Below are 14,439 nucleotides of genomic sequence, written 5' to 3'. Positions count from 1 at the left end.
CAAGTTTTCCCGAAAGAATAATGATGTTCTGCATCCATACAGGACATTGAAGGCCAGGCATTTATAAGCAACCTCTCTCCTTAAGGGACAAATTTCACTGGTAAATAATAATCTTCTGGCAAGCAAATATACTTTGCCAATAAAGTAAATAGTTATATTTTAAGAAAATAAAAAGTAGCCTATGCTAGTTTTATATGAAAGATAATTGTTAATTGCATTTTCCCTAAACTTAAAATAATTTTTCCTGGTCCTCTTCAATAAACACACCATACTAAATGACATTTGATGACCTTTATTAAACTTCCATAAACACAACTTTATTGAATGACATTTTAATTTATTGATCACAGTATAAGCATCCATATAACCATTTACTAGGGTAGAGTAAACTCTCTCATTCACCCTAAACAAATAAACAATGTCCTTACCTGCACTCACTTAGTTTTACTTAGCAAACAGCATCCCAACGTTCACTTTCATTCCCCAACTCATTGAATGACACATCCAACACCAGAGGGGGAACAGAAGAGGGACACACCTGCCCCTCTTTTCCACCTAAACACCAAAAAGTAAAGTTGCGTACACTTACCATAAATGTAGATGTTCGAGTGTATTCATTGTTGCAGTCATTACATTTGGGTTATCTGCTTGCAGTAGCCCTCAGTAGGCCTGATTAACAAAGTCTTGGGTCCTGTGTCAGTTGCTGTCCCTTCTTCCATGACGTCAGGTCATCAAGGGTATAAAGCATGCCTTCCCAGCACTAAACAACATGCTACACAACTATGTTCCCTGTCGGTCATTGCAATCCAGTGACCAAAAACTCATGTCTGTCTACAAACCAAGCAAATTTGCTGGGCATTGTCTGTACTCATACAAGGTTGCTGAGGCCTAGAATGTCTTACCTGTATCCATCAGATCTATATTCTCCCTCCCATCTTTCAAAGCCATTCTGAAAGATTTCCTAGCTAAAATCTGGCTCTGTTCTTGTTCAAAATCAGGTTACACTATATCCCTAAATGTGAACAAGTACCTTTTCATTCCTTATACTTCCTTACTCTCCTTTTTTCACTCACTTCCTTGCTATTATCTAAGTCTGTTACCTGACATTCTCTCTAAATATACCGAAAGGCTGTTTTCCCTCACTTCATATTGCAAATCCCATTTGTATTAGACTAACTTACTTTTAATTTCTCTACAAACTGTCTAAAATTTCTCTAAATGTTAAATGATTGTTATATACCATGTATTGAGTCTTAACCAATGTTTTTATATTATGTCTATTATTTAAACTGCAGATGTTTTTGTTTTATTTTTTAAGATTGTATAATTGTTGTTCTTAAAATGTTTTGTAATAATTTGAAGCTTTTTTCATGGGCCTCTGTGGAAAATGGGCTTCTGCCCAGTTGGACATTCCTGGTAATCAAATGTCAATTAATCAATCAATACATAAATAAGTAAAATCAGTCATGACTGCTGAAAAATACCCCTTTCTGGACACATTCATACTGTCTCTTTAGAGTTTATTAAACACTGAGCTGTTTTCCAATGCCTGCAATGCCTGAATTTGTATCATAAGCTGGTAACAATTGTTGAATTTTGACAGTTAATTAATTACTATTGTAATATCTTTCCTGCTTCTATCAAAGCTGGTCAGTTCTTTCTCCTGCTATTGCTGTTAAATGCTGTTCATCTGTGATGCTTCTAAGGAAACAGAGTGCTTTATCTGCAGTAAGTAAAATGACAGTGGACCACCAATGAAATAGCACTTGCAATGCAATATTTTACACTGCTGTGCCCCAAAGAGGTTTTTTTTGCATATCATAATACCTGACCTTGTATTTTCCCCTTATTTGCTATTACTTTATAATTTCCTTTTATTTCTGTTCTGGTTAATTTTTTATAAGATGCAGTATGCTTTACATTTGTCTTTTGTTTTATTTAACTTTCGAGTGATCTTTATGGATTTGGTAGTCAAAGTGGTTTCCTTTAGCAGACATGCTACACAATTAATGTTCTATAGGGCACTGAGGTCTTCATATAATTTATTTATTTTGTTTTTAAACATCACCTAAATTTTGCACAAGTTTTGTAATTCGCTGTAATGCTTGTGTGTGTGTGCTTGTGTGTGTGTGTGTGTGTGTGTGTGTGTGTGTGTGTGTGTGTGTGTGTGTGTGTGTGTGTGTGTGTGTTTGCAGTTTTGTTTATCCAAATAACATTACTTTTAATTTCATATGGATGTTAACCACTTTCAGTATTTTTTCTTATACACTTATTTGTTTTTTCTCACTTTCTGTGTAGTTGCTCCTCATACAAACAACACTATATGATGTTACTGTTTGGGATAAAAAGCATGCATTACATTTTTGAATATTTATTTGCCACATCTCATACTATATATATATATATATATATATATATATATATATATATATATATATGAAGTGAATAATTACTAATGAGATTGTTCAAAACACAAAACATCTCCTTACCAATTATCATTATCACCAAGTAAGTACTCTCAAAAAACGGGTTTATATTAGAACATTGAAGTTGCAAAATTTCGAATGTTCTAATATCGAACTTGATTCACCGAAAGCTGAAAATATAGAAGCAGCAGATAACCAAATTTTTCCCTAGGGAAACAATTCGGTTGTCTGTTTCTGTTGCTTCGGTATTTTCAGAGCTGTGGTGGAAAGTTACGGGTCGGGTTCAGGTAAGTGTGCGATTGAGTGCGGGTTAGGTTAGTAAGGGTTAGGGCAGGTTAGGTGAGTTAGGGTTAGGGCGTGGGTCAGGTAAGTGTGCGATTATGTGGACGTGAGGGTTAGGGCGGGGTAGGTGAGTTAGGGTTAGGGCGCGGGTGAGGTGAGTGTGCGATAGTGACGGACCTTAGGGTTAGGGTTTGGGTTAAGGTAAGTGGATAGTTAGTGGTGTGTGTATAGTTCAGTGTAGGGTTAGGTGTAAGATTTTAGGTGCATGTGTGTGGATTGCTGTTTGTTTGGTGTGATTGTGTTGTGTGTATGTGTTTTGGAACAGCAAATTTTTTCCCTAGGAAAAAATTTGCTGTTCTGTATGTTCGATGTTTTTAGCTTTTGCTGAATCGGGTTCGATATTAGAACATTCGAAGTTTTGAAACTTTGGTGTTCTAATATAAACCCCAAAAAACTAATTGCAAATATAAATCAACAGGTTATGTTTGTGTTTACCAAAAATGAAACAAAAAAGAACTTTTATATGCAAGGCTTGCCCCACACACAACTCCTCCTGTTATTGGAGCTCACAAAACCTCATAGACTGTTTTTAGAGATCACAAAACCTCATAGAAAGGGGAGAAAAACAGAATTATTTAACAGTTAATTTGCTGAAGTTCAATCATTACATAGTTTGAACATATATAAAACTAATGAATATTTCCAACATCTGAGCACCAGACAAAATTCATGTGATGATAAATCATATAACACACACACACACACACACACACACACACACACACACACACACACACACACACACACACACACACACACACACACACACACACACACACACACACACCTATCTATCTATCTATCTATCTATCTATCTATCTATCTATCTATCTACCTATCTATCTATTATCATCAACCCCCTTTTTCCCATTTTCTACGTGGGGTTGGGGTGTCATGTTAACTGTTGCCATCTGTCTCGATTCAATGCCATACTCTTGCCTTCTTCAACACTCATGTCTGACTGTTGCAGATCTTCTCTCACACAATCCATCCACTTCTTTGCTGGATGCCCTCATTTCATCTTACCTTTTTCCTGTCTGTCTCAAATCTTCTTCTCCAGATTGTCTTCTGCTTTTCTGCACATGAGTCTGAACCACTGTAGTCTGCTTTCTTTGATCATTTCTGCAATTGGAGCTACTTTGTTATTTACTCTTATGTCCTTATTTCTTCATCTGTCCCACAGTGTGAATCCTTCCAACCTTCTCAGGCACTTCATTTGCATCACCTGTATCCTTTTCATCTGCTTTACCTTTATTGCCCATGTTTCTGCACCATACAGTAGCACTGGTCACACCACTGTTTTGTACACCTTTTCACCAATTTTCTGCTATTACCACCGTCTTATCTGTACTTAGTTTCATCACACGTGCCTTCACCTTTGTATTCCACTCCCTATCCTTTGCAGAAGTTCTTGCTCAGAGTCTGCCTGTAATGCCACATCATCTGCATACAGCAACTTTGCAGTCCTTCACCAGTATGAACACAACTGGCCACAGAGCTGAACTCTGGTGCACAACCACTCCCACTAGGAACCCTTCTTGTGAGACTGAACACTGTTCGTACTTGAGTCATTGGATCCTTGTACATAGTCTGCAGTAATTCTACCAATGTTTCTGGGACTTCAAACCACCACAGTAATTCTCAAAATGGCTTTCTTGGGACCTTGTCTTATGCTTTCTCCAAATGTAGCAATGTTGTACTCTTACCTCATCTATAGCTTCTTCTCAGCTATCATTCTCACTGCAAACATTAGATCAGTTGTGCTGCATCCTGATCTGGATCTGAACTGCTCATCCCCCATCTTACTTTCTACTACTCTGCATATCTGCTTATCAATCATCCTCTCCTGAACTTTCATGCAGTGTGACAGGAGTTTGATACTGCTGAACTGCCCACAGCTGTGGATGTCCCCTTTGATCTTGTATACTGGCACAAGTATGCTTATTCCCCAGTCATCTGGAATACATCTTTGTCTCTACACTTTCCTGAATACCCTCAGGAGCCATTTCTTCCCTAATTCACTCAGCATCTTTATCACATATGCTGTGACCTCATCTGAGCCTGCTGCTCTCCCTGACTTCATTTTCCTTATTGCTATTCTTACTTCTTCTAGGGTGGGCTTCTCTTCTTCCCTCATCATAGACTCTGTCTGGGGCAGTACAGCTTTTGTTGGGTTTTTCTTTTATTACCTTGTACAGGTTAGTTTGCCTCTTAGCTATTTAGTGTCCTTTATTAAATAAATTTGTGGTCTTGTAGAACACAGTGTCATTCTGAATGGAGGCTTACACTCCAAAGGAATCCTGCCATATATACAATGCACAAACACTTTGTTTTACCTTTCCAAAGTTATCAGTATGATGTCGGAGTTGTATCACTCCTTCTCAGCAGGAAATGGCTTGATGGCTCCAGTACCTGTGCCCAGTCAACACATTAATTCACAGATGAGAGACACAGGCATCCTTAGTCTCAGTGTGAGAGCCTTTTTTCCCATTTGTTTATACTAAAGAAGCCTAATCAACCCATTTGTTCCTCCCGAGGTAAGTCAGGAGATAGGGAGTATGCCTGATAATTATTCCAGTGGAGTGACCTACCCACAGAGATCTCCACTCAGTAGCTTCCTTGAGCTCCATAATGCTGCCCAACCTTAGGAAGGATTATCTTATGGTTTGCTCAGTGCTATGCACCACTTCACAATGGGTACTCCTAATAGGGCCACTGGGTGTCATCTAAGTTGAAAGAATGAATTCCACCCTGCTCCCACTATAGGCAAGACAGCAGTGGACACTCACTCTCATTCTTCATGTCCTGTCCTTTCTGGCTCTCATGCTGCTAATCAAACATGTGTCATACACAGAAAAGTTAGGTCTTCATCCTACTGTGCTAATGGGGCAGGTGTTACCAATGTTGCCTGATTATCTCTTTTACATTTTTGGCCTAACTGGAGCCATAAATAACCAGAGATTGCACTAAGAACTTTTTCTGTACTGCTAGCTCTCTCAACAGGCACTTAAGTGAAACCTCATGTGGAGTACTATGTGCTGTTCTGGAGACCAGGCTCTGTAACATGGAAAGCATACTCCGTTCATGGGTAGGAGGCAATAAAAGATCTACAACAGAGGTTATATGAACAGAGAGAGAGAGAGAGAGAGTCAGGAAGATCCCAAAGGAATATTTGTTCCATATAAGAGAAGTTCATAAAAGATTGGATATGAGCATTTCAAGGCCCTATCCCTGTATTCTGTCTCCTACAGGCTTTTGAGCAGAGACCTATGCCTGGCACACAGGGCATTGTCAGACCCCACCTTGATGGAACTCCTGCATATCAACAAAACAAAACAAGCATCACCAGACTTATCCATTCTAAAGAATTAAACCTTGCCTGCAATATAAATTTGACCTGCTAGAGATATAGGTATGTATCCCAGAGATTGCCCTGTCTATGGAACAGTCTCCCCATCCATTTGAAGCAGAGTTCCTCCCTAACCCAATTCAAGTGCAACTTGTACAATTGAGTGGGAAACTGGAGATTCATCCCTGGTTTGGCACCTATGTCTCTAATGGACACAGGTAACTTGTAAATGGTTCATTTTCTAGGCCCATGCCTACACTTATCAAGGGTATCAGTACTTGTCAGAGATTTGAGATGCATGGCTAGGCTTAAAAAGGCCCTTGTGGTCATTAGCCTAGTAAACACCTATTAACCTATTTCAGTAGCTTTAAGGAACAGAGTCAATAAAAACACCATATGTCAAAGAAAAGTGTATCATCAAGAAGGCCTATGCACTATGAAGAATAAACAATTTTCTGTTTAGTGCAGTACACTGAGACCAAACATAGTAAAACAAGTTTAACACCCAGCAATGAGACCTTTTTGCTTCTCTACCTTTCCTCTTGTTCTGATTATACCCCTAGTTAGAATCTTCACTGAAGTGCTAATGCATGTGGTGAACACCTATCAGCTATCCAGATTTTCACAGACTCTACAGATTGCTGCCTGATATTTTTTATCTCTTCCTCATATAAGGTGTAGTTTTCTGTCAAATTATTGAGGATTGAATTCATTAAATAATGTAAGATGAGCTTCAGACTTCATATTCTTCAGAAAATGCATGCTAATGCAAAACCTACTATTCTCACAATTGTTTTAAGTTAAGAGCAATATTTAAAAATTGTCACTGTTTTGGGGACTTTTTCTTCCTATTATTTTTGGCATTGTCCAGATTTCATGTGCTAAGATGTTGAGAGTTATAACATTTGCTTAAGAAAAGATATTTCCTACCTGAGCTTGCTGCTTTATTTGCATGTCTAGTAGTTGAAGCTGTTAACTCAGTTTCTGGTCCTTCATCTGAAAATAGAAACACAAATTATTACATCCTTGCATTTCTGTGAAAAAAAGTATACCCATTCAGATCCATAGATTCATAGATTGACCCAGGGGGCCTTTCTAAGCCTAGCCAAGTTTTCCCGAAAGAATAATGATGTCCTGCATCCATACAGGACATTGAAGGCCAGGCATTTATAAGCAACCTCTCTCCTTAAGGGACAAATTTCACTGGTAAATAATAATCTTCTGGCAAGCAAATATACTTTGTCAATAAAGTAAATAGTTATCTTTTAAGAAAATAAAAAGTAGCCTATGCTAGTTTTATATGAAAGATAATTGTTAATTGCATTTTCCCTAAACTTAAAATAATTTTTCCTGGTCCTCTTCAATAAACACACCATACCAAATGACATTTGATGACCTTTATTAAACTTCCATAAACACAACTTTATTGAATGACATTTTAATTTATTGATCACAGTATAAGCATCCATATAACCATTTACTAGGGTAGAGTAAACTCTCTCATTCACCCTAAACAAATAAACAGTGTCCTTACCTGCACTCACTTAGTTTTACTTAGCAAACAGCATCCCAACGTTCACTTTCATTCCCCAACTCATTGAATGACACATCCAACACCAGAGGGGGAACAGAAGAGGGACACACCTGCCCCTCTTTTCCACCTAAACACCAAAAAGTAAAGTTGCGTACACTTACCATAAATGTAGATGTTTGAGTGTATTAATTGTTGCAGTCATTACATTTGGGTTATCTGCTTGCAGTAGCCCTCAGTAGGCCTGATTAACAAAGTCTTGGGTCCTGTGTCAGTTGCTGTCCCTTCTTCCATGACGTCAGGTCATCAAGAGTATAAAGCATGCAGCCAATGCCATTACATCAGTTTTTCTTGCCCCAGATGTCAGGTGCCCCTTAATGGGAAGCAATTAACTCTATAATGATACAAGGATATACCTCCAACAAAAAAGCAAATACACCAAAAAGCTTTGGAGCATAGTAAGGGAGAGTAGAGGTATAGCCAAAAGAAGAAATGGGACTGGAGGGAGGGTAACCAAGACTGCAAACGTGAATACACTCAAACATCTACATTTATGGTAAGTGTACAAAACTGTACTATGTTCTTCGTGTTTCACTGTTGCAGTCATTACATTTGGGTAGATTCCCAAAGCTAAGGTTGGGAGAAGGAATTTAAATAGCATTAGGACCGGCTATAAGGCCCTGCAAGACTGCAGTGGCAAAGCCAGCTCTGAATTTAGAGGAAATTGGCAAATGATAATGCTTGGTGAAAGTATGTACATAACTCCATGTAGCAGCTTCTAGGATGTCCCTGGTAGGGACGCCTTTGAGAAAGGCTGTAGAGGTAGATGTAGCGCTGGCTGAATGGGGTCTGATGCCCTGTGGGATAGATTTTCCATGGTGCTTATAGTATAAATGAATGCAATGGCCTATCCATTTAGAAATGGTTTGCTTTGAAATAGCTTTCCCCTCTGTCCCTGCAGCAAATGCCACATGCAGTTGTTTAGATTTTCTTTGAGGTTTAGTCCTGTCCAAGTAGAATCTAAGTTGTCTCTGCACATCTAAGGAGTGCAGTATCCATTCCCCTTTGTTCTGTGGGTTAGGAAAGAAGGCTGACAAATGAATGGACTGATTAAGAGCCACACTGGATACCACCTTGGGCATGAAGGAGGGATTGCTTCTGAGGGATACCCTGTCCGCATGAAAGATTATGAAAGGCTCCACTGCCTTAAGAGCCTGTAATTCAGATACCCTTCTTGCTGAAGTGATTGCTGAAAGGAAAGCTGTTTTCCAAGAAAGGAATTTTAAATCTGCAGTAGCAGCTGTCTCGAAAGGAGGAAGAATGAATTTCTCCAAGACAAAGTTAAGGTCCCAGGCTGGAGTTGGAGCTCTCCTGGGTGGCCTTAACTTTTTGACCCCTCTGAGGAACTGCTTGAGCATTGGGTGAGAGAAGAGGGGAGGTTCTGTGCTATAATGAGCTGAAATGGCTGAGGCATGAATTTTGATGGAGGAAAAGGACAAGCCCTTGAGAAGCATCTCAGTTAAGTATTGTAAAATCTGAGGTAAGTTGGGCGCTGCTGCGCTCATCCATTGAGATTGGTTCCAGGCACAGAATCTTTTCCATTTTGCAGCATAAGATTTTCTAGTACTAGGCCTCCTTGTCTCTAAAATGATATCCATCACTGATTTACTGAGGGATGGTAAAGGAGAAATTAGGTAATTAGCCAGGATGCTAGGTTCAGAGTTTGCAGCTGAGGGTGCAGAATCTGGTTCTCCTGCTGAGACAACAGGGAAGGAGTCTGAGGCAGTTGCCATGGGGCCAAGCATGACACACTGCACAAGAGGGGGTACCAGTGTTGGCGTGGCCAGTCTGGTGCAACTAAAATCATCCTTGGCTTGTCCTGTTTGAATTTTAGTAGTACTTTGGAGAGCAGAGGCAGAGGAGGAAAGGCATAAACTGATAGGTTTTTCTAGCTGAAGTCAGAGCATCCACTTTCCAAGCTAGCTTGTGGGGAATCCTTGTGCAAAATTTGTCCAGTTGATGGTTCTGGGGGGAGGCAAACAGGTCTATATCTGGGCTCTTCCATTTGATTGTCAACATGTTGAAAATCCTTGGTTCCAGTTTCCACTCGTGTGGGTCCATGAGGTTTCTGTTTAGTCCGTCTGCCAGTGTATTTAGTTTTCCTGGCAGGAATTGAGCTTATAGATTCACTTGGTAGCTCATGGCTGTGTTCCACAATGCCATGGCTAGTCTGCAGAGGGGGTAAGAATGTGTACCCCCTTGCTTGTTTATGTACCACATGACAGTGGTGTTGTTCATCTTTACCATTAGTTGTCCTGGAAGAATGTGGTCCTTGAAGTCTGTCAGAGCATTCTGTACAGCTAACATTTCTGTTTGATTGATATGCAGGTGCATTTGACTTGGGTTCCATTTGCCCTGAATGCACTTCCCTGCCAGGTGAGTCCCCCATGCATAGTCTGATGCATCTGTTGTTAGGGTTTGGGTGGCAGGGGGTAGTGTGAATTGTAGTCCCTTGTTTTGGTGGCAGACCTCTGCTCACCAAAGGAACTCTAGGGGTAGGCAAGGTATGACAGGAATCATTGCTTCTAGATCCTGAGAATGTTGACACCATAGGCTTTTGAGATACCATTGTAGTTTCCTCATATGCAGCCTTGCATATGGAATTAGAAGAATGCAGGAGGCAATGAACCCCAAGGCTTGCAGTATTTGCCTTGCAGATAGCTGGGTTTTTGTGGCCACTTGTTTGAAGTAGGTTGTCAAATGAATCCGTTTCTCTAGCATGAGGAAAGCCATCTTGGAAGTTGTATTCAAGCTTGCTCCCAGGAATATAATTTGTTGACAGGGTACCACGTGTAATTTATTTTCATTTATGGTGTACCCCAGACAAGTCAGAACCCTTTGAACAAAGGCCAGATGATTCAAAAGTATGTCCTTGCTTTCTACCTGAATTAGACAATCGTCCAGGTATGGGTATATTTGAATATTTCTTTGCCTGCAAAATGCAGTGACTGGAGCTAGGCACTTTGTAAATACCCTGGGTGCAGTAGATAAGCCAAAGGGCAGTGCACAGAACTGATAGTGCATGTAGCCTGCTTTGAAGTGTAGGTATCTTCTGCAAGACTCCCTGATAGGGATGTGCAGGTATGCTTCTTTTAAGTCTAGTGTTGCCAACCAGGCATCTTTGCCTAGCATAGGAAGCAGCTGGTGAAGAGTCAGCATTTTGAATTTTGGAAGCACCAGAGAGGCATTTAGAGTAGAAAGGTCCAGGATAGGATGCCATGAATTGTCTTTTCTGGGTACCAGGAAAAGTCTTGAATAGAAACTCTGTCCCTTTTCCTCTTCTGGTACCAACTGAATAGCCCCCGTGTTTAAAGAGAGAGTACTAGCTTTTGGGCCTCTGCCCAATGATTTGGGGGGGTAGATCTGGCCACCCGCTTGGTGTTGGTAATGTTTGGAAGTGAAATCTGTATCCTTGGAACACTATATTTAAAACCCATTTGTTTGGGTAATGAGTTCCCAGTTTTTGGCCTGCAGACCAATCTTTCCACCTAAAGGAGCATTCAGTTGAGAAGTGCTTGGATGTTTGAAAAAGCAAGTCATTGAGACAGTTTTCCATAGGGGGGAGTCTTACTACTTCCAGATTTGGATACAGAAACCCCCCACTGCTTAATCTTGTGCATCCCCTGGGACTGAAACCTGGGGTTTCTGCTGTGTCTAGGTTTGGATTGAGAAGACCTGGAAGGGGCTGGAAAAGACCAATTTTTAGAGGGCCAATGCCTACTAAACCTTGGAGGCTGAACTTGTAAGAAATCTTTAACAGTTTGCATAGATTTAGCTTTATCTTCCATCTTTTTAAGAACTTCCTCAGCTTTGTTGCCAAACAGGCGGTCCTGATTTAAGGGAGCATCCAACAGTTTAGCTTTAACATGATCAGGCAAAGATTGCTCCTTAAGCCAAGCATGCCTTCTGAGCACAGACCCAGTGACAGCAGCCCTACAAGAGGCCTCTAATAAATCAAATCCACATTGCAAATTATGTTTTCCAACCTGTTAAGCAGAATGCATTAAATCCTGTAATTCTTTATTTTCAGCACAGTCAGGAATCAACATAATTTTCTGTTTAAGCAATCCAGTAACATGTTGATACGTTAACATATGAAACTGACAGTTTAAGGCCCTAATGGCCAAGGGTGCAGAAGTGTAAACCTTCTAACCCCATCTATCCAGTGCCCTGGAGTCTCTATCAGAAGGGGTAGGATTTTTAGCAATAGTAGCCTTAATGCCCTTGGGTCCCTGTGAAATAGTCTCTGGATCCGCAGTAGCATTTTTAAAAAGGAACTTGTGAGAATCGGGAACCCTGTAATATCTGTCAGGTTTTCTGGGAGCAGGAGGCAAAGAATCAGGGGTCAAACTAGATTCTGAAAAGGCATCATCAACAATGTCCAGTACAGGAGGTAAGGCCTGTGCTGAGGCAGTAGTAAGAAATCCCTAAGCCTCTTTTTTGAATCAGAAAAATCCTGGCTTTCTCAGTGGAAATGCTCCCTTAGAGTATGTAAGGTTTCCCCAAAAGAAAAATCCTCTGGAGAGGAAGCAGAGGGAATAGAATCCTCTGCATCAGAATCTTCATAAGTAGATAAGGGTAAATCCAGATCATCAGAAGAATCAGAAAAATCAGAATCCTTGTCAGAAGATTCATAAACAACTTCAGTCCTAGGTCTCTTAGAAGGGGGTGGTTGGCTTCCCCTGATTAGAGTTATAAGATCTTCAGCCATTCTTATCATTTGTTTTTTAGGCATAGAGGCCTGAGCATGCATCCTGGGTGTCGGTTTCTTAGGCATGGTTCGAGGTTTAGACCTAAATGAAGAAGGAGACATCAGTTTAATATGCAAGTCTGTAGGCCTGAATACACCCTCAGAAGCCGGTGCCTCCACAGCGGCTCCGGACCCATCCAAGGTAGAGACAGCTGCAGGTTCCACAGTTGAAGCATCTCATGGCATACCGGACTCCGAATGGGTCTCAGTAGAGGCCTGTGAATCAGAAGTAGTGGGTATCAGGGGCTGCGAAAGCACCTCACTGAGTACCGGTGAACTGGTGACTAGCTTAGTAGAAGCGTCACTGGCAGCTTTGGACCTAGGCAGCCTGTCTCTGTCTTTATCTTTGCATTTTTTCAGAATACTGGTAGTTGGAAGGCTAACCAATGACATTTCTGGGTAATTGAACCAAGAACTGAAATATTTAGAGGTGAAAATATACTGACGATGGATAGTGCACTGATTAAATAAGGCACAAAACTGACAGCAAGGTATGTCATGGTCAGGGCCTAGGCAAGGAATACAGTATGAATTAAAATCTTTGTGAGGTATTTTCTTTCCACAAGTAATGCAATTATTAACTTTTACTGACATCGGTAAGGAGCAAGAAAAAGTTTCCCCAACAAGGTACTTAGGTTTAGTTGAAGACTTCGGCTCTGAAACTCGAAAACGAAAATTTCAGGAGTCGGCAGACTGGCACTTGCGAACTGCTTCTGCTTCAGGCACCGCACAGCAAGAAAGACTGATGTAATGGTATCGGCTGTATGTTGTATACCCCTGATGACCTGACATCATGGAAGAAGGGACAGCAACCGATGCAGGACCCAAGACTTCGTTAATCAGGCTGACTGAGGGCTACTGCAAGCAGATAGCCCAAATGTAATGACTGCACCAGTGAAACACAAAGAACATCTGTGAAGTAACCACACAATCCTCCATGTTTCTAAAAGAGGTAGAGAGGGCTGGTAACATGTTCACATCAAAATCTGATCCCTTACCCAGTTACACTCACACAAAACCAGTTAAGCCCCTCCTTTCTCTTACCTCATTTCCTCCCAACCCTCCTACTTTCCTAATTTTACTTTTCCGCCCCCCCCCCACAATAACTGTCTTACACTACCATCTTAGCTTCCATTACTATTCCTACCTGACCCTCGCCCGAAGATTTCCCTAGACAAATCGCTTTGTTCCCAAATCTCATTTGCTCTGGTCCCCTTCAATAAACAGACCAGATGGCTTAGTGGTTAAGGTCTTCGCCTCCAATGCACAAGGTACAAGGTTCGATCCTGACCTCCGACTAATGCCTGTTTGGAGTTTGCATGCTCTCTCTGTGCCCCCTTGGGGTTTCTCCCATGTCCGAAAAACATGCTGAGCATTTCCATCTCAAACTCACCAACGGAGGGAGCTGTGGGCAGCAGCACAGACTCTACATGGTGCCCAATGGGGGAAGAGTTTTAAAAAGACCAACCGCTTTGGGCATTTATGTGGTGTGCAGTATCCTCAAGATAGGAGAACATGGATCACAAACTGCGTGCCGTGGCAGGGATAGCCACTTAACGGTGTAAAATATGGCTCTAGGTGATTCGGTCATGTTGACTGTTGCCAAAAAAATGGGCATGGGTAGTTACCGGGTTGAGGACCCAGCCTACTCTCTGACCCATGCCAGGGACCCATGCTAACGGTGGTAGGGGTATATGTGCCCCTATTGGCCAGTGTGTGCTCACCATAAAAGCCCAGCAGCCCTGGGTCAATAGGCTACTGGCTGGCTGGTGTCTAGTTGCCCAGCCTGGGTTACCTGGGATAGCTCTGTTGAGTGAAAGCTGGACATAAAACCAACCAACCTGCCAACATGAACTGAAAATTGTTACGCTTAATGTAGGTTCACTGACAGGACACAGCTTAGAAGTGGATGACATGATGATACAGAGGAGGCTGGACATCCTATGTATCCAAGAAATGAGATGGAAGGGCAGTGCAACAA

The 14,439-nt window shown here is 41.2% G+C and overlaps 1 protein-coding gene across 1 annotated transcript in view; it reads right to left on the bottom strand.

Moving 5' to 3' along the window:
• The window catches only part of LOC122796770 (CMRF35-like molecule 9), a 456,752-nt gene that overhangs the window by 325,437 nt on the left and 116,876 nt on the right, over positions 1-14,439 (bottom strand). The window contains exon 5 of the mRNA XM_044065499.1: positions 7,048-7,113. Within this exon, the coding sequence (XP_043921434.1) occupies positions 7,048-7,113 (66 nt within the window). The remainder of the gene's footprint in view (positions 1-7,047; positions 7,114-14,439) is intronic.

The sequence above is a fragment of the Protopterus annectens genome, chromosome 3.part0 (assembly GCF_019279795.1).
Source record: "Protopterus annectens isolate FY-2018-M chromosome 3.part0, PAN1.0, whole genome shotgun sequence".
NCBI lineage: Eukaryota > Metazoa > Chordata > Ceratodontiformes > Protopteridae > Protopterus > Protopterus annectens.
This window is presented reverse-complemented; position numbering and strand designations above follow the sequence as displayed.